The sequence below is a fragment of the Balaenoptera borealis genome, assembly GCF_965194805.1.
Source record: "Balaenoptera borealis genome assembly, chromosome: X".
Classification (NCBI taxonomy): domain Eukaryota; kingdom Metazoa; phylum Chordata; class Mammalia; order Artiodactyla; family Balaenopteridae; genus Balaenoptera; species Balaenoptera borealis.
In genome coordinates this window covers 32,515,090-32,538,746 of record NC_138881.1, presented here as the reverse complement: position 1 = coordinate 32,538,746, position 23,657 = coordinate 32,515,090, and the positions used below count along the sequence as shown (strand labels likewise).

The 23,657-nt window shown below is 36.1% G+C and overlaps 1 protein-coding gene across 1 annotated transcript in view; it reads right to left on the bottom strand.

Annotated features, from left to right (window-relative positions):
- The window catches only part of CFAP47 (cilia and flagella associated protein 47), a 431,032-nt gene that overhangs the window by 32,844 nt on the left and 374,531 nt on the right, over positions 1-23,657 (bottom strand). The window contains 2 exon segments of the mRNA XM_082377789.1: positions 9,133-9,294; positions 20,961-21,132. Of these exon segments, the coding sequence (XP_082233915.1) occupies positions 9,133-9,294; positions 20,961-21,132 (334 nt within the window).

The following is a 23,657-nucleotide window of genomic DNA, read 5'->3' as shown; positions in this document are numbered from 1 at the left end:
TAGAATGACAAAGCTGGAGGGGTAACACTTCCTGATTTCAAACTATATTACAAAGCTATAATAATTAAAACAGTATGGTACTGGCATAAAAATAGATACATAGAGTAATGGAACAAAATTGAGAACCCAGAAGTAAGCTCTCACATATATGATCAACTAATATTTGACAAGGGAGCCAAGAATCACTCAATGGGGAAAGGACAGTCTCTTTAATAAGTGGTGCTGGGAAAACTGGATAATTACATGCAAAAGAATTAAATTGGAGCCCTATCTCACAATGTTCACAAAAAATAACTCAAAAGGGATGAAAGACTTAAATTTAAGAAAACATAGAGAAAAAGCTCCTTGACATTGGTCTTGGTAATGATTTCTTTTGCATATGACACTAAAAGCACAGACAACAAAAGAAAAAATAAACAAGTGGGACTACATAAAACTCAAAAGCTTCTGCACAGCAAAAGAAACAATCAACAAAATGAATAGGCAACCTATGGAATGGGAGGAAATATATACCATTGTCAGGAGCATGAAAAGACAAGCCACAGACTGGGAGAATATATTTTCAAAACAAATATCTGATAAAAGATTTACAAATAATGCTTCAAACTCAGCAAAAAGAAAACCAACAATACAACTAAAATATAGGTAAAAGATCTTAACAAACTCCTCATCAAAGAAGATAAACAAGTGGCAAGTGAGGACATATGTGCTCAGTATCATTTGACATTAGGAAACTGCATATTAAAACAATGACATAGGGCTTCCCTGGTGGCGCAGTGGTTGAGAGTCTGCCTGCCAATGCAGGGGACACGGGTTCGAGCCCTGGTCTGGGAAGATCCCACATGCCGCAGAGCAACTAGGCCCGTGAGCCACAATTGCTGAGCCTGAGTGTCTGGAGCCTGTGCTCCGCAACAAGAAAGGCCGCGATAGTGAGAGGCCCGCGCACCGCAATGAAGAGTGGCCCCCACTTGCCGCAACTAGAGAAAGCCCTCGCACAGAAACGAAGACCCAACACAGCCATAAATAAATAAATAAATAATTAAAAAAAAAAAAAAAGCAAATCCATGCAAACTTTAAAAAAAAAACAAAAACAATGATATACCACTATTAGAATGGCTACAATGACAACAAAACAAAACAAACCTGACAATGCTAAATGCAGGTGAAAATTCAGAGCAACAAAATTCTCATTCATTGGTTGTAGGGATGCAAAATGGCATAGCCACTTTGGAAGATAATTTGGCAGTTTCTTATATATCTAAGCATAGGCTTTCTATACAATCCAGCATTTATAATCCTAGGTATTTATCTAAATGATTTGAAAATGTATGTCTACACAAAATGCTGCACACAAATGTTTACAGCAACTTTTTTCATACTTGTCAAAAATTGGAATCTACCAAGATGTCCATTATTCAGCTATAAAAAGAAATGAGCTATGAAGCCATAAAATAAAGACTTGGAGGAGCCTTAAATGCACATTGTTAAGTGAAAGAAGCCAGTCTTAAAAGGCTACATACTGTGTAATTCCAACCACATGACATTCTGGAAAAGACAAAACCACAGAGTCAGTAAAAAGATCAGTGGTTGCCAAGGGTTTGAGAGGAGGGTGAGTGGGGGTGGAGGTGAGTGGAGAGGAATGAATAGGTGGAAGACGGGAATTTTAGGTCAGTTGAAACTATTTCGTATCATACTGTGGATACGTGTCATTATGCATTTGTCGAAATCCATAGAACTGTACAACACAAAGAGTGACCCCTACATGTAAGCTATGGTCTTTAGTTAATAATATATTAATACGGGTTCATCAATAGTAACAAGTGTAACATACCAATGCAAGGTGTTACTAATAGGAGAAACTGTGTTGGGGATTGGGGAAAGGGGGTATAAGGGAACTCTCTGTACTTTATGTGCAATTTTTTATGTATACCTGAAGAATGGCTCTAAAAATAAAGTCTATGAGAAATGAATGCTTCAATATTATCTACTTATACCAAATCCCAATGGTGTATGCAATAGATTTCTGTCTTCTTACGGGAAAAATAACACTTTGCTTGTTCTCCGTATGTTCTACATGGTTATACTAAGCAGATGAAGACATAAATATTGTTCTAATAATTTTCCTTCTTAATCCACCTTATTCCTTCAATTAATGTTTATGGGGTACCTGTTTATGAGCCAGTCACTACACAACTTCCATGAATTTCCTGGCACAGGCTATAATCTGTTACCCTTTCTTGTATTACAGGGCCTGCTCTTAACAATGTCCATTTTGCATTACATATAAGATCCTCAGCAATCCCTTATGGCATGCTGTGTGGAAATAAATCTTTAATATTAAAGACTAAGTTACCTAGTCTGATAATTTTATAGAATAATGGCAAAAATATAATTTTTACTCATTTCCTGACCCAAACAAATTTAGTCCTATGACGACAAAAATAATTAATAGTGTCATTGATATATTAAATATTCTCTAAATATTATTCATTATTTGAAAGTAAAATCTTGTGGTTTAAGGTCTTGTTTGCCACATGCACGATAAACATACTCAAGGTAGTTTTTTCATTTTTAATGTTTGTAATATAAGCAAAAAGAAGGAAATCCTAGGAAAGAACCAAAAAGAAGTGCTTGAGACAAAAACGCTAACAAAAATGAAGACTGCCCTTGACGGGCTTATTAGTAGACTAGACATGGTTAAGGAAATAATCTCTGAACCAGATGATATATTAATAGGATCCTTGAAAACTGAAAAGCAAAGAGAACAAAGAGTGAAAAAAGGAAAAGAATATCCAAGGACTATGGGGCAACTACAAAAGGTGTAACATATATGTAATGGAAATAGCAGAAAGAGAAGGAAGAGAGAAAAGAAAAGAAGAAATATTCAAAACAATAATGATTGAGAATTTCCCCAAATCAATGACAGACACCAAACCACAGATGCAGGAAGCTGAGAGAACACAAAGCAGGATAAATGCCAAAAAACAAACTATATCTAAGCATGTCACTTTCAAATTACAGAAAATCAAAGATACAGAAAAAACATTGAAAGAATCCAGAGGCAAAAAAACACCTTACTTACATAAAGAGGAACAAAGATAAAAATTACATCAAACTTCTCAGAAACCATGCAAGCAAGAGAGTAGAGTGAAATATTTAAAGTTTTCAGAAAAAAAAACCAAAAACAAATAAACACTAGCCTAGAATTTTGAACCCTGCGGAAATATCATTCAAAAATGAAGGAGAAATAGACTTTCTCAGACAAGCAAAAATTGAGAGAATTTGTTGCCAGTAGACCTACCATGCAAGAAATGTTAAAAGTTCTGTAGAGAGAAGAGAAATAATATAGTCCAGAAACTTGAATCTACAAGAAGAAAGGAAAAACATGCAAAAAGGAATAAGTGAAGAAAAAATAAAAACTTTATTTTTCTTATTCTTAATATAACAGGTAACAGTTTGTTCAAATAATAATAGCAACGATATATTCAATTATACATGCTTATGTATATATATAGATGTGTGTGTATATATATGTGTATATGTGTGTGTGTGTGTGTGTGTGAGAGAGAGAGAGAGAGAGAGAGAGAGAGATAAATGTCAGCAATGAAACAAGCAACAGGGGTAGAAATAGGATTATTTTGTTATTATAAGATACACTACCTGTGAAGCATACAGCGTTATTTAAAAGTGGACTTGGATTACTTATAAATATATATCACAAACTGTAGGGCAAACACTAAAAACAGTTAAAAAAAAAAGAAATATAACGTAATAAAGGAGAGAAACTGAATCATATAAAATGTTTAATTAAAACCACATAAGGCAGAAAAAGAATGACAGAGCAGACTTCAAAGCAAGGAAAGTTATCAGGGATAAAGAAGCACATGCCATAATGATAAAGGGGTCAATTCTCCCAGAAGATATGACAAATCTTAACATGTATGCACCTAACAACAGAGCATCAAACTTTTGAAGCAAAAGCTGATAAAACTGCAAGGAGATATCAATAAATCCACTGTCACAGTTGGAGACCTCAGCACCCCTCTCCCAGTAAAGGACAGATCTAGTGGGCAGAAAATTAGTAAGGACATAGTTGCACTCACAACACCATCAATCAACTGGATATAATTCACATCTATGGACTACTTCATCCAAAAACAGTAGAATTCACATTTTTCTCAAGCTCAAATGGAATATTCACCAAGACAGACTACATTATGGGCTATAAAGCAAACCTTAACAAATTTAAAAGAATAGAAATCATACAATGTCTGTTCTCAGACTACAGTGGAATTTAACTAGAAAGATAACTTGAAAAACTCAAAATGTGTGGAAAATAAACAACATAGTTCTAAATAACACATGGGTCAAGGAAGAAATCTCAAGAGAAATTAAGGAATATTTTTATCAAAATGAAAATGAAAACACAACAAAATTTGTGGGATACAGTGAAAACAATGCTTAGAGGGAAATTTATATCATTAAATGCGTATATTAGAAAAGAAGAAAAATTTTAAAGGAATAATCTAAGTTTCCACCTTAGGAAACTTAAGAAAAAGAGACCAAATTAAACCCAAAATAAAAAGAAGAAAATAAATAAGAATTAGAGCAGAAATAAATGAAATTGAAAACAGGAAATCAACAGAGAAAAATCAATGAAACAATGTGCTGGTTCTCTGAAAACTCAATAAAATTGATAAGCTTGTAGCCAGGCAAACGGTAAAAAAAATGAGAGAGAGGACACAAATTACTAATTTCAGAAATAAAAGATGGGACATCACTACAGATCCCTTTGTAATTACAAAGATAATACAGGAATACAATGAACAAGTCTATGCTAACAAATATGATATCCTTGATGAAATGGACTAAGTCATGGAAAGACACAATCTGCCAAAACTCACACAAGAAGTAACAGATGACCTGAATAGGCCTACATCTATTAAAGAAATTGAATCAATAATTAATAACTTTCCCAAACAAGAAGCAGTAGGTCCAAATGGGTTCACTGGTAAATTCTACCAAAGATTTAAGAAAGAAATTATACCAATTCTTTACAATCTTTTTCAGAGGATAGAAGCAGGGGGATTACTTCCTAACTCATTTTTTGAGTCTAGCATTACTCTAATACTAAAAAACAGACAAAGACACTACAAGAAAACTACATACCAATATCTCTCATGTTCATACGTAAACACAGATGCAAATATACTCAACAAAATATTAGCAAACTGAATCCAAAAAAGTATAAAAAGAATTATACACCATGATCAAATATGATTTATCCCAGGTATGCAGGGCTGGTTCAACATTTGAAAATCAGTTAATGAAATCCATCATATCAACAGACTTAAAAAGAAAAAATTACATGGTCATATCAATAGATACAGAAAAAGCATTTGATAAAATCTAACACTCATTAATGATAAAAACTCTCAGTTAATTAGGAATAGAGGGGAACTTGCTCAACTTGATAAAAACTATCTACAAAAATCCTACTGCTAACATCATATTTAATGGTGAGAAACGTCTAGCTTTGCCACTATGATCTCATAAAAGCAAGTATGTCCCCTCTCACCACTCCTTTTCAGCATCGTATGGAAATCCTTGTTAATGCAGTAAGGCAAGAAAAGGAAATGATAGTTACATAGATTGGGAAGGAAGACATAAATGTGTCTTTATTTGCAGTTGACAGATCATCTATGTAGAAATTACCAAAGAATGGACAATAAAACTACTGGAACTAATAGGCTATTATAGCAAGGTTGCAGGATACAAGATTAACATACAAAATTCAATTGCTTTCTATATACCAACAATGAAGAAGTGAAATTTGGAATTAAAAACCAAGATCATTTACATTAGCATCCCTCAAAATAAAATACTTAGGTATAAATCTAGCAATATGTACAAGATATATGTGAGAAAAACTATAAAACTCTGATGAATGAAAGTAAATAATAAATAAATATATGGGGGAACTATGCTATGCTCATGGATAGGAAGGTTCAATATTGTCAGCATGGCAGTTCTTCTCAATTTGACCTATAGATTCTATGCAATCCCAGTCAAAATCCCAGGCAGTTATTTTATGGATATCAACAAATGGATTATACAGAGAGGCAAAAGCCTCAGAACAGCCAGCTCAGTATTGAAGAAAAAACACAAAGTTGGAGTACTAATACTATCTGACCTGAAGACTTACTATAAAGCTACTGTAATTAAGATAGGATGGTATTTGTTAAAGAATAGATCAATTAAACATAATAGAAAGCCCAGAAATAGACCCATATAAATATAGTCAACTGATCTTTGATGAAGGAGCAAAGGCAATACAATGGAGCAAAGACAGTCTCTTTAACAAATGGTGTTGGAATAACTGGACATCCACATGCAAAAAAAAATAGAATGTAGACACATACCTTACAGGCCGCACAAAAATTAACTTAAAATGGACCATAAACCTAAGTGTAAAACACAAAAGTATAAAACTCCTAGAAGATAACATGATAACATAAGAGAAAACTTAGATGACTCTGGGTATGGTGATGTCCTATTGGATACAATAGCAAGGACACACAGCATGAAACAAATAACTGATAACCTGGACTTCATTAAAAGAAGGACAGTATCAAGAGAATTAGAAGACAAGCCACAGACTGGGAGAATGTACCTGCAAAAGACACAACTGATAAAGGACTGTTATCCAAAACATACAAAGAACTTATAAAACTCAAAACAAGAAAACAACCCAATTAAAAATGGGCAGAATATCTTATTGGACACCTTACCAAGGAAGATATACACATGGCAAGCAAGCATCTGAAAAGACGCATCATACCATATGTCAACAGGGAAATGCAAACTAAAACTACAATGAGATACCACTATACTTCTATTAGAATGGCCAAAAGCAAGAACACCGATACCATCCAGCGCCAGCAAGGATGTGGAGCAATAGAACTCTCATTTATTATTGGTGGGAGGGCAAAACGTTACAGCTACTTTGGAAGACAGTTTGGCAATTTCTGACAAAACCAAATATACTCTTACTGTAGGAGCCAGCAATTGTGCTCCTTGGTATTTACTCAAAAGACTTGAAAACTTATATCTACAATAAAACCTGCACTCAGATGTTTATATCATCTTTAATCATAATTGCCAAAACTTAGGAGCAAGGAAGATGTCCTTCAGTAGGTGAATGGACAAATAAACTGACACATCCAGATAGTGGAATATTATTCAATGCTAAAAAGAAATAAGCTGGGCTTCCCTGGTGGCGCAGTGGTTGGGAATCTGCCTGCCAATGCAGGGGACACGGGTTCGAGCCCTGGTCTGGGAAGATCCCACATGCCGCGGAGCAACTGGGCCCGTGAGCCATAATTACTGAGCCTGCGCGTCTGGAGCCTGTGCTCTGCAACAAGAGAGGCCACTATAGTGAGAGGCCCGCGCACCGCGATGAAGAGTGGCCCCCACTTGCCACAACTGGAGAAAGCCCTCGCACAGAAACGAAGACCCAACATAGCCATAGGTAAATGGATGGATAAATTTAAAAAAAAAAAAAAAAAAAAAAAAGAAATAAGCTATCAAGCCATGAAAAGAGACGGGTAAACCTTGATTGCATATTGCTAAGCAAAAGAAGCCAATCTGAAAAGGCTACATACTGTATGATTCCAATTATATGACATTCTGTACAAGACAAAACTATGGAGACAATAGAAAGATCAGTGGTTTCCAAGGGTGGAGTAAGAGAGATGAATAGGGAGAGCACAGAGGACTTTTAGTGCAGTGAAAATACTGTGTGATACTATAATGATGCATATATGACATCATACTTTTGTCCAAACCCATAGAATGTACAACACCAATAGTGAGCCTTATTGCAAACTACGGACTTTGGATGATTATCATGTGTCAACAAAGGTCTATCCTTATTAAAAAATGTACCGGGCTTCCCTGGTGGCGCAGTGGTTGAGAATCTGCCTGCCAATGCAGGGGACACGGGTTCGAGCCCTGGTCTGGGAAGATCCCACATGCCGTGGAGCAACTAAGCCCGTGTGCCACAACTGCTGAGCCTGCGCGTCTGGAGCCTGTGCTCCGCAACAAGAGAGGCCGCAATAGTGAGAGGCCCGCGCATCGTGATGAAGAGTGGCCCCCACTTGCCGCAACTAGAGAAAGCCCTCGCACAGAAACGAAGACCCAACACAGCCAAAAATAAATTTAAAAAAAAAAAAAAAGTACCATTCTTGCAAATGATGTTGATAATGGGGGAGGTTACACATGTATGGGGGCAGGAGGTAAATGAGAAATCTCTATGCCTTCCTCTCAATTTTTTTGGAAACCTAAACTGCTTAAAAACAGTTTAAAAAAGACACTACACACTGGGTGATTTTATTTATATAACATATCCAGAAAAGGCAAGGTTGTAGAAACAGAAAGCAAATCACTGGTTGCCTGAGACTGGGGATGGGAGTGGGGATTGACTGCAAAGGGGCTTGAGGGAAATTTGGGGGCAGATGGAAGAGTTCTAAACCTAGAATGTGGCTATGATTGCAATTCTATTCATTTTCAAAAAATATTGAAATGTACACTTACAATAGGTGAATTTTATGGAAAGTACGTTATATCTCAAAAGAAGCTGTAAAAATATATTTTGCATGTGAGGTAGGTAAAATTATTGTCATGCTGCCTAGGTTATCACAAGTATAACAAAGATAGCTATGGTTGAGCAGAATAATACAGAAAATGGAATCAAAATAGGTTGCCTAATCATCTCTACTTAATTAAACCACTTAAAAACCCAAAACTGTTAAAATTTACTAGAAACATCCCATCTATCTTTGAAAAAATACATTAAAACATCCTTTGAAAAACAAATAGAAGTATTATTCTAAATTTCAGTGTCTATTTACTTTTTCTTATTTTTTTTTGGTCTTCACTTTGTAGATTCTATTTTCCAAGTTTTAAATAAAAAATACGAAATATATAAAGTTTTGATTCATAGAAGCAATAATGCTCTGGCTTAACCAGAAAAAGATGACATAATAGAATTTTTCATCTTAAATTTTGTTTCCCAGTTCAGCATAAATTACATTCACAAAACCAGTTACATACTTTTGTTTGATATATTACCTTGTCTGACTTGTCAGCCTGAAGTCAACAGTAGATCCTTTAAATAAACCAACCCCTTCTATGTCAATGACACCATCCACATCAGGCTCAGTAGCAACCAACATCATGGGAAATTTCCAGATTCCATCTGTTATGCACTCTATTTTCAGTGTAATTTGAGACCTTCAATAGAAAAAGAGAATTATAAAGGATACTACAGGAAAACAAGCAAAGAGAATACAGTATAGCAGATCAACATCTAAGGTGAAAATGTAAGTAAACCTATGGTTTCAGTAGAATACTGAGACTTTTAATTCTTTAAAAAAATGTAGATGACTGTTAATTACATTTTAGGAATAATTTTGTAGGTCACAGTCCATATTATCATCTTCCCTTTGAGGTAATGATTTTGTAGGGCATCTTATTTACTCTCTAGTTATTTACTAAGAACCAGTAACATATGCAGAATTGACTCTGCAAATTTTCTGTAACCAGCATAGAATATCATATTATTTGAGAATCTGAGGAGAGGTTGGCAAATGGACCCAACTATTATACTAAAAGGTATTCCATATGGGGATTTTCTGTAAAAAAAATGAAACACCGTGAGAAAGTTTTTTGAACTCTTGCTTCATATAGAAAAATTACATTTTCTGTGAACACTTATAAAGCCCCCAAAATTAACTTAAACTGAAGCTTTAAAAAATTAAATTGCGAATGATAAACACCATGAACACTTTACGCAATAACATATAATTGAGTGGCAGTTGAATTAATGGAGACAGTAAAGATAGCCTTTCTAAGCACTTGGCTCTGAAGAAGAGTGGAGATAAAGGTCAGTAGCTGAAGTTGAGGAATGGTTACCAATGTGTTTGCTTGCTTAGGGTGGAAATGACTCAAACGTATAATGGTGTTGTTGCAATATCATATCATATGTCAGACTGGACCAAGAAATCACAATCCTCTTACATAAAACTGTCAGAACAGTTCTGGGAACTCTTACCCTCTTTAAATTGGACCGTAAAATTACTCAACCATTTGGGGAACAATTAGATAAATTTGAAAAGTTGCACACACTAACCCAGCTAATTCACTATTAGTAATTTCCCTCAGAGGTCTACCTCAAAGATTTCAAGAAGCAATGTGTATAAGGATGTCCACTGCTGCATTATTTATACTATCAAAAAACTGGTACCAAAATTTAAAAAATATTCCTTCAATAGAGTGCTAGTAACAATAAAGTGTATTGCATTGAAACAGTGAAATATTATTCAGTATAATGAAGTCCATGATGACTGACATATCATCTTAAACTTATATCCAAAATATAAACTCTAAAGCTACACTTCTCTCACACTGTCCTGTCCTAGTGAATGAAACCATATTCCTCTATTAGCACTATTTCAAGAGCACTATTTCAATAACTGGTCTACCCGGTCCTACTCTTGCCATTTCACAAGAAGGAGAGGACTTCCACAACTTTGAGCTATTGTTTTATTTTAGTTTTTCTTTTTAACTTTATGTCTACATTTGAACCACCTCAAATTCACGTGGAACAAGGAATCACAGAAGTAAATGAATATGTACACATATGCACAAAAGAGAGTTGTTAAACTACACCAGGTTGTCACACAGCACTTACAGAATTTTATGAATCACATACACAAGTTGTCCTAAAACAGTCTCTCAAATATTTATCCTTCAGTCATTTCCAACTGTTTCTAGCATAAAAGACAAATTCATAGCCTCATGACCTTATGTGATCAGATCCTGGCCAAACTCTCCTCCAATTAGTTACTTTCTCCTTTCCTCACTGCATTAGAGAAAGATTTGCCTGCTTATTATTCATCGTTCATGCCAAACGTTTTCCTGTGCTACGGCTTTGGCTTCGGCATTTATTACCTCCTCTGTCTCAAATACCCTTCCAAGCTCTTCTCATCTGTAAGGTCTTTCTTCAGACATCACCTCTTCATGGAAGCCTGTCTACCTTATCTGGTGTACATCCTCCATAGCTCTCTATTTCCCCTTATTTATTTCCTTCTCAGACAATCTGAAATGTTCTTGTTTATTTATGTATTTAATTCTCTCATCTATCACTCTCACTAGACTAAATATTCCAAAAGTGCAGGGATTTTGTCTCTTTTGTAGATGTTAAATGATTTTTGAATAAATGAATAAACATGATCAAATGAACAATGTTGAATAATTTCATTCAGCAGCCAATTCTTTGAGTTAGTGGGAGGCCACTGAGTCAACCTTTTTGGCCCACAGTGACGAAGACCACTCAATTTCAGGGATGACACAGTGAACCATTTTATAGTCAATACTGTGGATTCCTAACAATGTACATATATGATATTCCCTATGCCAAGCTGCCTGTCCCAAACGCTGTGAAAAGGAACTTTGGGTTCTCATTCTGTTCATCTCTTGAGCAGATAAAAAGTTCCATGAAAACGTTAGGCTAAGATAATTATTATTTCTAAACATTCCTTAAGACAAATGACATCTATAATTTCTCTACTAAAAAAAGAAGTTCAGGCCTGTGTTAAATTAGAATCATCAGACTGATTCATGACAATATTAGCTATTGATCTATAAGTTTTGGTATTAGACCCTTGATTTTTATCTAAAAAAGAGTGGATATGTGTATATGTATAACTGTACAGCAGAAAGTAACACAACACTGTAAATCAACTATACTCCAATACAAATTTTAAAGAAGGAAAGGTCAAGACATTTAGGAATAATATTCTTATTTTTAATTATATTTTATTTTTTGTAAAAACACCACTTAGGGGCTTCCCTGGTGGCGCAGTGGTTGAGAATCCGCCTGCCAATGCAGGGGACACGGGTTCGAGCCCTGGTCTGGGAAGATCCCACATGCTGCGGAGCAACTGGGCCCGTGAGTCACAACTACTGAGCCTGTGCGTCTGGAGCCTGTGCTCCGCAACAAGAGAGGCCACGATAGTGAGAGGCCCACGCACGGCGATGAAGAGTGGCCCCCGCTCACCGGAACTAGAGAAAGCCCTCGCACACAAACGAAGACCCAACACAACCAAAAATAAATAAATAAATAAATAAATAAATTTATTTAAAAAAAAAAAACCACCATTTAGGGCCCTGACCATTACTTTTATTATGTCAGCACTATTCTGTGAAAGGATGAATGTGAAAAATTACCTTGTTTTTACTGTTGTGAAACAATGTTACATTTTCTTTAACCAAAACATGAAAATTTTGTTGTCTTTTTTACCTTGTCAATCAGGAAGAGAAGAATTAAATTTAATACTTACTTAAATTATCTAGGTAAAGTATGATTTGGGTATAATTATTTTCTTGTTCTTTTTCAAAATTTAGAGCTACTGGTCTTATTTTGCTTTTTCTAATTTAATGGTGTGTATTGCAGTGAACCATCCCAAATACATATGGAAGAAGGAATGACAAAAGCAAATGAATAGGTATATATATGTGTGCACAAAACAGAATTATTGAACTACATCAGAACACCACAAAACACTCACAAAAATTTATAAATCATGAATATAAGTTGTCCTAAATCAGTTTCTCAAATATTCACTAAAAAGCTCTAAATCCACAAAATGTGGAATGAATATAAATTTACATTGGTTCTGCTCATATCCACTAATGATACCATTTTCCCCTTCTGGTTTTTGCTGGTAATTTTCATGTCACTAAATCAACATAATACTAAGATAAATGTGAAAAAATACTAACAAATAAACATAGAATACTATGAAAATGAAAGAGAAGATAAAAGAGGGTCAATGTTTATAGTATACTTGCTTCTTGCAGTCTGATTTTGTTACTGCTTCCTCAAGATGACCCTGGTATCTTTTAGTTACTGAACAACATACTCAAAGCCACTGTAAATACATGCATGGCTACATCCAATACATAGTTAAATTGCAGAAATGGTTAAAAGCACAAGAAATACTTTCAATTGTTTTTTCATTGCCAGGCTGTATTTTGTCCTTATATGTGCTACTGATCAGTATCTCTGCATTAAGACATAAATAAAGTCCTGTTTTGGATGTGACCTATCATACAGTACTTGTAGGTGCTAAATATCAGTTGCCTAAAAAGTAAATATAAAGATGCTGGATGAGGTTTCTCAGAGACAGACATTCAAAGCTTACTATTCTCACAGATTCCAGTGTGACCCTCTTAAACTTTACTAAAGGATGTGCAATGCTATGGTTTTGGGTGGTAAAATGGTAATGACAGCAATTGCAAAGGAGAACATAGTTTAGGCATTTTCATCAACTGTTTGTGAGAAGTAGTATCAAGAAACATCATGTTACCAATATACAGCACCAAGTCAGTAATTAAATTTTTTTTTTTTAAGTAGACAGCCCTGTTTTGCTAATAGCATATCCTAATGACCTTGGGGAGGTCACAATTCCTGAAGGATATCTCAGATTTCTAATAATTTAGAATATTTTATTCATCGGAATACTTTTCACAGCTTGATAGCTAGAAATAATCTATTCGGGAGAGACGTTCAAGACGGCAGAGGAGTAAGACGTGGAGATCACCTTCCTCCCCACAAATACATCAGAAATACATCTACATATGGAACAGCTCCTACAGAACACCTACTGAATGCTGGCAGAAGACCTCAGACTTCCCAAAAGGCAAGAAACTCCCCACGTACCTGGGTAGGGAAAAAGAAAAAAGAAAAAACAGAGACAAAAGAATAGGGACGGGACCTACACCACTGGGAGGGAACTGTGAAGGAGGAAAAGTTTCCACACACAAGGAAGCCCCTTCACTGGTGGAGAGGGGGAGTGACGGGAGGTAGCTTCAGCGCCACGGAGGAGAGCGCAGCCACAGGGGTGCGGAGGGCAAAGTGGAGACTTCGGGCTTCGGAGGTCAGATCCCAGGGAGAGGACTGGGGTTGGCTGCGTGAACACAGCCTGAAGGGGGCTAGTGCCCCACAGCTAGCCGGGAGGGAGTCTGGGAAAAAGTCTGGACCTGCCTAAGAGGCAAGAGACCATTGTTTTGGGGTGCGCGAGGAGAGGAGATTCAGAGCACCGCCTAAACGAGCCCCAGAGACAGGTGTGTGCCGTGGCTATCACCGCGGACCCCAGAGACGGGCATGAAATGCTCACGCTGCTGCTGCAGCCACCAAGAAGCCTGTGTGCAAGCACAGGGCACTCTCCACACCTCCCCTCCTGGGAGCCTGTGTAGCACACCACTGCCAGGGTCCTGTGATCCACGGAGAACTTCCCCAGGAGAACACATAGCATGCCTCAGGCTGTTGCAATGTCACGCGGCCCTCTGCCACCACAGGCTCGCCCCGCATTCCGTACCCCTCTCTCCCCCTGGACTGAGTGAACCAGAGGCCCCTAATCAGCTGCTACTTTAACCCTGTCCCGTCTGGGGAGGGAACAGACGCCCTCAGGCGATCTCCATGCAGAAGAGGGGCTAAATCCAAAGCTGAACCCCAGGAGCTGTGTGAACAAGAAGAGAAAGGGAAATTTCTACCAGCAGCCTCAGGAGCAGCGGATTAAATCTCCACAAACAACTTCATATACCCTGCATCTGTGGAATACCTGAACAGACAACGAATCATCCCAAAATTGAGGTGGTGGATTTTGGGAGCAACTGCAGACTTGGTGTTTGCTTTCTGCATCTAATTTGTGTCTAGTCTTATGTTTATCTTAGTTTAGTACTTACAGTTTATTATCTCATTGGTAGATTTGTTTACTGATTTGGTTGTTCTCTTCCTTTTTTTTTTTTTTTTTACATATAAAGTTTTTTTTTCCTTTTTCTCTTTTTGTGAGTGTGTATGTGTAGGCTTCCTTGTTTCATTCTGTCTGCATAGCTTTGCTTTTACCATTTGTTGAATGGTTCTGTCTGTTGTTTATTGTTTTTTTTTTTAGTATAGTTTTTAGCGCTTGTTAACATTGGTGGATTTGTTTTTTGGTTTGGTTGCTCTCTTCTTTCTTTCTTTTCCTTTTTTTTAATTACTTTGTAATTTTTTTATTTTTAATAATTAAAAAAAAGTTTTTAACATAACTTTATCTTTTTCTTTCTTTCCTTCTGTCTTTTTTTCTCCCTTTCCTTCTGATCCATGTGGCTGACAAAGTGTTAGTGCTCCAGCCGGGTGTCACGCCTGTGCCTCTGAGGTGGGAGACCCGAGTTCAGGATATTGGTCCATGAGAGATGTCCTGGCTCCATGTGATATCAAACGGCAAAAGCTCTCCCAGAGATCTCCATCTCAATGCTAAGACCCAGCTTCCCTCAACGACCAGCAAGCTACAGTGCTGGACATCCTATGCCAAACAACTAGCAAGACAGGAACACAAGCCCATCCATTAGCAGAGAGGCTGCCTAAAATTATAATACGGTCACAGACACCCCAAAACACACCACCAGATGCAGTCCTGCCCACCAGAAAGACAAGATCCAGCCTCATCCACCAGAACACAGGCACTAGTCCCCTCCACCAGGAAGCCTACACAACCCACTGAACCACCCGTACTGACTGGGAGCAGACACCAAAAACAATGGGAACTATGAACCTACAGCCTGTGAAAAGGAGACCCCAAACACAGTAAGTTAATCAAAATAAGAAGACAGAGAAACATACAGCAGATAAAGGAGCAAGGTAAAAAGCCACCAGACCAAACAAATGAAGAGGAAAGAGGCAGTCTACCTGAAAAAGAATTCAGAGTAATGATAGTAAAGATGATCCAAAATCTTGGAAATAGAACGGAGAAAATACAATAAACGTTTAACAAGGACCTAGGAGAACTAAAGAGCAAACAAACAATGATGAACAACACAATAAATGAAATTAAAAACTCTCTACAAGGAATTAATAGCAGAATAACTGAGGCAGAAGAATGGATAAGTGACCTGGAAGATAAAATAGTGGAAATAACTACTGCAGAGCAGAATAAAGAAAAAAGAATGAAAAGAATTGAGGACAGTCTAGGAGACCTCTGGGACAACATTAAATCCACCAACATTCCAATTATACAGGTCCCAAAACAAGAGAAAAAGAAAGGCACTTAGAAAATATTTGAAGAGATTATAGTTGAAAACTTCCCTAATATGGGAAGGAAATAGTCAATCAAGTCCAGGAAGCACAGAGAGTCCCATACAGGATAAATCCAAGGAGAAACATGCCAAGACAAATATTAATCAAACTATCAAATATTAAACACAAAGAAAAAATATTAAAAGCAGCAAGGGAAAAACAACAAAAAACATACAAGGGAATCCCCATAAGGTTAACAGCTGATCTTTCAGCAGTAATTCTGCAAACCAGAAGGGAGTGGCAAACATATTTAAAGTGATGAAAGGGAAAAACCTAAAACCAAGGTTACTTTACCCAGCATGGATCTCATTCAGATTCGATGGAAAAATTAAAACCTTTAGAGAAAAGCAAAAGCTAAGAGAATTCAGCACCACCAAACCAGCTTTACAACAAATGTTAAGGAACATCCCTAAGCAGGATACACAAGAGAAGGAAAAGACCTATAGTAACAAACGCAAAACAATTAAGAAAATGGTAATAGTAACATACATATCGATAACTACCTTAAATGTAAATGGATTAAATGCTCCCACCAAAAGACATAGACTGGCTGAGTGGATACAAAAACAAGACCCATATATATGCTGTCTACAAGAGAACCACTTTAGACCTAGGGACACATACAGACTGAAAATGAGGGGATGGAAAAAGACATTCCTTGCAAATGGAAATGAAAAGAAAGCTGGAGTAGCAATTCTCATATCAGACAAAATTGACTTTACAACAAAGTCTATTACAAGAGACAAAGAAGGACACTACATAATTATCAAGGGATCAATCCGAGAAGAAGATATAACAATTGTAAATATTTATGCACCCAACATAGGAGCACCTCAATACATAAGGCAAATGCTAACACCCATAAAACGGGAAATCGACAGTAACACAATCATGTTAGGGGACTTTAACACCCCACTTTCACCAATGGACAGATCATCCAAAATGAAAATAAATAAGGAAACACAAGCTTTAAATGATACATTAAACAAGATGGACTTAATTGATATTTATAGGACATTCCATCCAAAAACAACAGAATACACTTTCTTCTCAAGTGCTCATGGAACATTTTCCAGGATACATCATATCTTGGGTCACAAATGAATCCTTAGTAAGCTTAAGAAAATTGAAATCATATTAAGTATCTTTTTGGACCACAATGCTATGAGACCAGATATCATGGAGGCTAAACAATACGCTACTAAATTATCAAGAGATCACTAAAGAAATCAAAGAGAAAAAAAAAAAAAAGAAAAAAGAAAAAGAAATCAAAGAGGAAACCAAAAAATACACAGAAACAAATGACAAAAAAACACGATGACCCAACCGTATGGGATGCAGCAAAAGCACTTCTAAGAGGGAAGTTTATAGCAATACAATCCTACCTCAAGAAACAAGAAACATCTCAAATAAACAATTGAACCTTACACCTAAAGCAATTAGAGAAAGAAGAACAAAAAAAACCCAAAGTTAGAAGAAGGAAAGAAATCATAAAGATCAGATCAGAAATAAATGAAAAAGAAATGAAGGAAACAATAGTAAAGATCAATAGAACTAAAAGCTGGTTCTTTGAGAAGATAAACAAAATTGATAAACCATTAGCCAGACTCATCAGGAAAAAAAGGGAGAACACTCAAATCAATAGAATTAGAAATGAAAAGGGAGAAGTAACACCTGACACTGCAGAGATACAAAGGATCATGAGAGATTACTACAAGCAACTATATGCCAATAAAATGGACAACCTGGAAAAAATGGACACATTCTTAGAAAAGCACAACCTTCCAAGACTGAACCAGAAAGAAACAGAAAACATAAACAGACCAATCACAAGCACTGAAATTGAGACTGTGATTAAAAACTTTCCAACAAACAAAAGCCCAGGACCAGGTGGCTTCACAGGTGAATTCTGTCAAACATTTAGAGAAGAGCTAACACCTATCCTTCTCAAACTCTTCCAAAATATAGCAGAGGGAGGAACACTCCCAATCTCATTCTATGACACCACCATCACCCTGATACCAAAACCAGACAAAGATGTCACAAAAAAAGAAAACTACAGGCCAATAGCATTCATGAACATAGATGCAAAAATCCTCAACAGAATACTAGCAAACCGAATCCAACAGCACATTAAAAGGATCATACACCATGATCAAGTGAGGTTTATCCCAGGAATACAAGGATCCTTCAATATATGCAAATCAATCAATGTGATACACCATATTAACAAATTGAAGGATAAAAGCCATATGATCATCTCAATAGATGCAGAAAAAGTTCTGACAAAATTCAACACCCATTTATGATAAAAACCCTGCAGAAAGTAGGCCTAGAGGGAACTTACCTCAATATAATAAAGGCCATAGATGACAAACCCACAGTCAACATCGTTCTCAATGGTGAAAAACTGAAATCATTTCCTCTAAGATCAGGAACAAGACAAGGTTGCCCACTCTCACCATTATTATTCAACATAGTTTTGGAAGTGTTAGCCACAGCAATCAGAGAAGAAAAAGAAATAAAAGGAATCCAAATCGGAAAAGAAGAAGTAAAGCTGTCACTGTTTGTAGATGACATGATGTTATACATAGAGAATCCTAAAGACGCTACCAGAAAACTACTAGAGCTAATCAATGAATTTTGTACAGTAGCAGGATACAAAATTAATGCACAGAAATCTCTTACATTCCTATACACTAATGATGAACAATCTGAAAGAGAAATTAAGGAAACACTCCCATTTACCATTGCAGCAAAAAGAATGAAATACCTAGGAACAAACCTACTTAAGGAGACAAAAGACCTGTATGCAGAAAACTATAAGACACTGATGAAAGAAATTAAAGCTGGTACAAACAGATGGAGAGATATACCATGTTCTTGGATTGGAAGAATCAACATTGTGGAAATGACTATACTACAGATTCAATGCAATCCCCATCAAACTACCACTGGCATTTTTCACAGAACTAGAACAAAAAATTTCACAATTTGTATGGAAACACAAAAGACCCCGAATAGCCAAAGAAATCTTTAGAAAGAAAAATGGAGCGGGAGGAATCAGGCTCCCTGACTTCAGACTATACTACAAAGCTACAGTAATCAAGACAATATTGTAGTGGCACCAAAACAGAAATATAGATCAATGGAACAGGATAGAAAGCCCAGAGATAAACCCATGCATATATGGTCACCTTATTTTTGATAAAGGACGCAAGAATATACAACAGAGAAAAGACAGCCTCTTCGATAAGTGGTGCCAGGAAAAGCTGGACAGCTACATGTAAAAGAATGAAATTAGAACACTCCCTAACACCATACACAAAAATAAACTCAAAATGGAGTAAAGTCCTAAATGTAAGGCCAGACACTATAAAACTTTTAGAGGAAAACATAGGCAGAACACTCAATGACATAAATCACAGCAAGATCCTTTTTGACCCACCTCCTAGAGAAATGGAAATAAAAACAAAAATAAACAAATGGGACCCAATGAAACTTAAAAGCTTTTGCACAGCAAAGGAAACCATAAACAACACCAAAAGACAACCCTCAGAATGGGAGAAATTATTTGCCAATGAAGCAAGTAACAAAGGATTAATCTCCAAAATTTACAAGCAGCTCATGCAGCTCAATATCAAAAACACAAACAACCCAATCTAAAAATGGGCAGAAGACCTAAATAGACATTTCTCCAAAGAAGATACACAGATTGCCAGCAAACACATGAAAGGATGCTCAACATCACTAGTCATTAGAGAAATGCAAATCAAAACTATAATGAGGTATCACCTCACACCAGTCAGAATGGCCATCATCAAAAAATCTACAAACAATAAATGCTGGAGAGGGTGTGGAGAAAAGGGAAGCCTCTTTCACTGTTGATGGGAATGTAAATTGATACAGCCACTATGGAGAACAGTATGGAGGCTCCTTAAAAAACTAAAAATAGAACTACCATACCACCCAGCAATCCCACTACTGGGCATATACCCTGAGAAAACCAGAATTCAAAAAGAGTCATGTACCACAATGTTCCTTGCAGCTGTATTTACAATAGCCAGGACATGGAAGCAACCTAAGTGTCCATCGACAGATGAATGGATAAAGATGTGGCACATATATACAATGGAATATTACTCAGCCATAAAAAGAAACGAAATTGAGTTATTTGTCATGAGGTGGATGGACCTAGAGTCTGTCCTATAGAGTGAAGTAAGTCAGAAGGAGAAAAACAAATACCGTATGCTAACACATATATATGGAATCTAAAAAAAAAAAAATGTTTCTGAAGAACCTAGGTGCAGGACAGGCATAAAGACGCAGACATAGAGAATGGACTTGAGGACATGGGGAGGAGGAAGGGTAAGCTGGGACGAAGTAAGAGAGTGGCATGGACATATACACTACCAAATGTAAAATAGATAGCTAGTGGGAAGCAGTCGCATAGCACAGGGAGATCAGCTTGGTGCTTTGTGACCACCTAGAAGGTTGGAATAGGGAGGGTGGGAGGGAGACACAAGAGGGAGGAGATATGGGGATATATGTATATATATAGCTGATTCACTGTGTTATGAAGCAGAAACTAACACACCACTGTAAAGCAATTATACCCCAATAAATATGTTAAAAAAAAAAAGAAATAATCTATTCACCTCAACAGCATCAAAGTAATGCAACTGAAATATAGAAAGATGTAAAGAAAATATCACATTATTTAGTTTAAAAGAGTAATAATATTGTTTAAAGAAAATAGGGGTAAAAGCAGGTTTATTACCTCAATGGTTTCTTTGGTGCAAATATCAGACTGAAGACCAATGTTGCCCTTTCAGCCTTGATATTATAAGATTTTTTTATGTAATATAAAGCCACGCAGGATTCCAAATTAGCCTTCGTGACTTCAGATTCAAATTGAATTTCATATTCAAATTCACGTTTTACAGGTATATCTAAGAAAATTAAGATTAAAATGCATTTTAATTCAATTAAGTATGTATAGGTTGAAAATCAATTATGTCAGCATTAATCATGCACAAGTATTTAGAGGGAGGAAGATGGTATATGTTATTTAGCTTTGTGTTCATAATACCTAGTGCATTACCAGATATATAATAGTACTCAGTATGCTTTTGTTAAACGGTAAATAAATGAATGAACATAAAAAAAAATACATGCACCCATCATCCTTAAATCCCACCATCTTAAATCCTTAAAATTCAGACTTATAAAACAAGAAATAGCCAAGTGGAAACTAAAAATCAATATTTACTATAAAATAAAAATAATGATGTGCTCTCTATAAAAAATATATTAAAAGCCTATAGACTTGTAATTTATAAAGAACGATTTGAATTAAGTTCAAACAATATTACAACTGCATCCCAGTCTACTAGGGTAGGATTTTCAAACACTGGTATATTTTATTTTTTATTTTTTGGCCGTGTTGCACGGCTTGCGGGATCTTAATTCCCGGACCAGGGATTGAATCTGTGCCCTCAGCAGTGAAAACGCGGAGCCCTAACTACTGGACTACCAGGCAATTCCCTGGTAAAGTTTAATACAAGAGAGAGTTCTTCATTAGTCTTGGGTTATTATAGACAATATGGTTAGCCGTATTTTCTTAAGCAGTAGGTTACCAGAGGAAAGTTAGTTATAGCAGGGTTTTGTTAGGTACATGTGAAAAATATCTTAAATTCAAGACTGGCATGTAGAAGAGAAGCACAATCATTTATTATATTTATGCTCCATGTCCATGTAAGGAGCCCAACTTGCAAATCAAGAAGTTTATTGCATATAGATCATGGAAGAGAGCTCCAGAGAACCATGACTTGACCTGGTCCACAGCTGAGCTAATTTCTAAAGTCTGTCTCTAGTGTGTAAAGGTAAACGTGATCCTTGGATTCACAGAACTGACGGCCACCTCTAAGCAATCCTAACAGAAACCAGACCACCTTTCAGAAGTAGCTGATTATAATTTCTGCCACAGAACTCTGAAAAATAGCTTGGCTGTAACAAGCCCAAGTCACATTTAATGATTACTCAGCAAACCTTATTAATGTAAAATAACTGACTGACCCACACCCTTACAAGATCTTTTTTTTCCCCACACGTAAAAATAAATTTCTGACCTCCTGAATTGCTAGTTTTCATCCTGTTGACAAAATCGGCAACTGTTGTTCCTATCAATAACCATTCTTTGTTGTAGCAAAATCAACATGTCTACTTTAATGTGTCTACTTGTTTTGGGGACGGGATATGGAAATGTATAGGAAGCAGCATTCCATACAGAGAAGCAGTATTTAAGAATTTTAGAGTGTTTAGTGGGAGATGAAATTTCCACTGCATTCAAATGACATTATAGTTTTCAAAGTAAATACTGTATGTAGTTGAGATATGCATCTGTTTCTGCTTAATTATTGAAGCCTTTATGGGAATGGCTGTGTCAGAATGAAGATAGGAAATGAGAAGCTAAATTTAGTTTCAGAAGCATTGAACCCCTTGTGGGGAATCCGTCTCTATGGATGTCATAATTCCCATCATAAGAAAACCCACTGGTACAAAATACAGACATGATTATCCGCAAGGGACAGGGGGTGAGGCAACTAGGAACATTAGTATTTTTTCAAACTACACATATCCCCCTTACCTGTAACTCGAATATGTTGATACTAGCACCTAAGGGAGAGGGACAGAATTGGGTTGTACAAAATCATAAACTGACATTCTGTAACGTGTCTTAAAGCTATCATATTAGAGTCTCTGCATTTTACTTGAAAAGTCATATTATCAAGTTAAAAACATGCCTTTTGCTAAGTGGAAGAGAATCTGTATAGTACTTTTATGTGGACATGGTTGATAAGAGCTAAATCAGTGAGGCCAGTGTAAATTAATTATCATCTGATTGTTGTATAAAATTAATCACTCATGACAAACATAGCTCATAACTTTAAGAGAATAATTGCACATTTCTAAAAAAATATCTAAATAAATGTAGTTTCTCTTAATACAGTTTATAATTTCAAAGTTACAAGTCAACAGTTCTTGGGACTACTGTAACAAATACAGGAGGAAAATTCTGTCCTTTTTTTTAGCAATCCCTTAAAAAGACACTTGAACTCATGAAATTAATATGATAAATATATATTTAATTTTAATTGTGTTTTAACAGGTACTGAAATATTTACTAACCTCTTTTTTTCTGTATTTTACAATATATAATGGTTATCACAGGCTTGTCTAAAAGCACTTTCCATTTTCAATGGTCTCCCATTCTCTGAAGATTTTCATAAACTGCTCACTAAGACCTGTAGAATTTGCCCCAGTAAAACGTCCTAGCTATGGCTAAATTCATGAATATGAGGCAGATAATTTTGTTTCCACAGCCAACATCTAAACAGGCTTTAAAAACGTTTTTCTTATCATTTATATTTTCATTTCTTTATTCATTCAATGAATAATAATTGAAAGCTTTCCT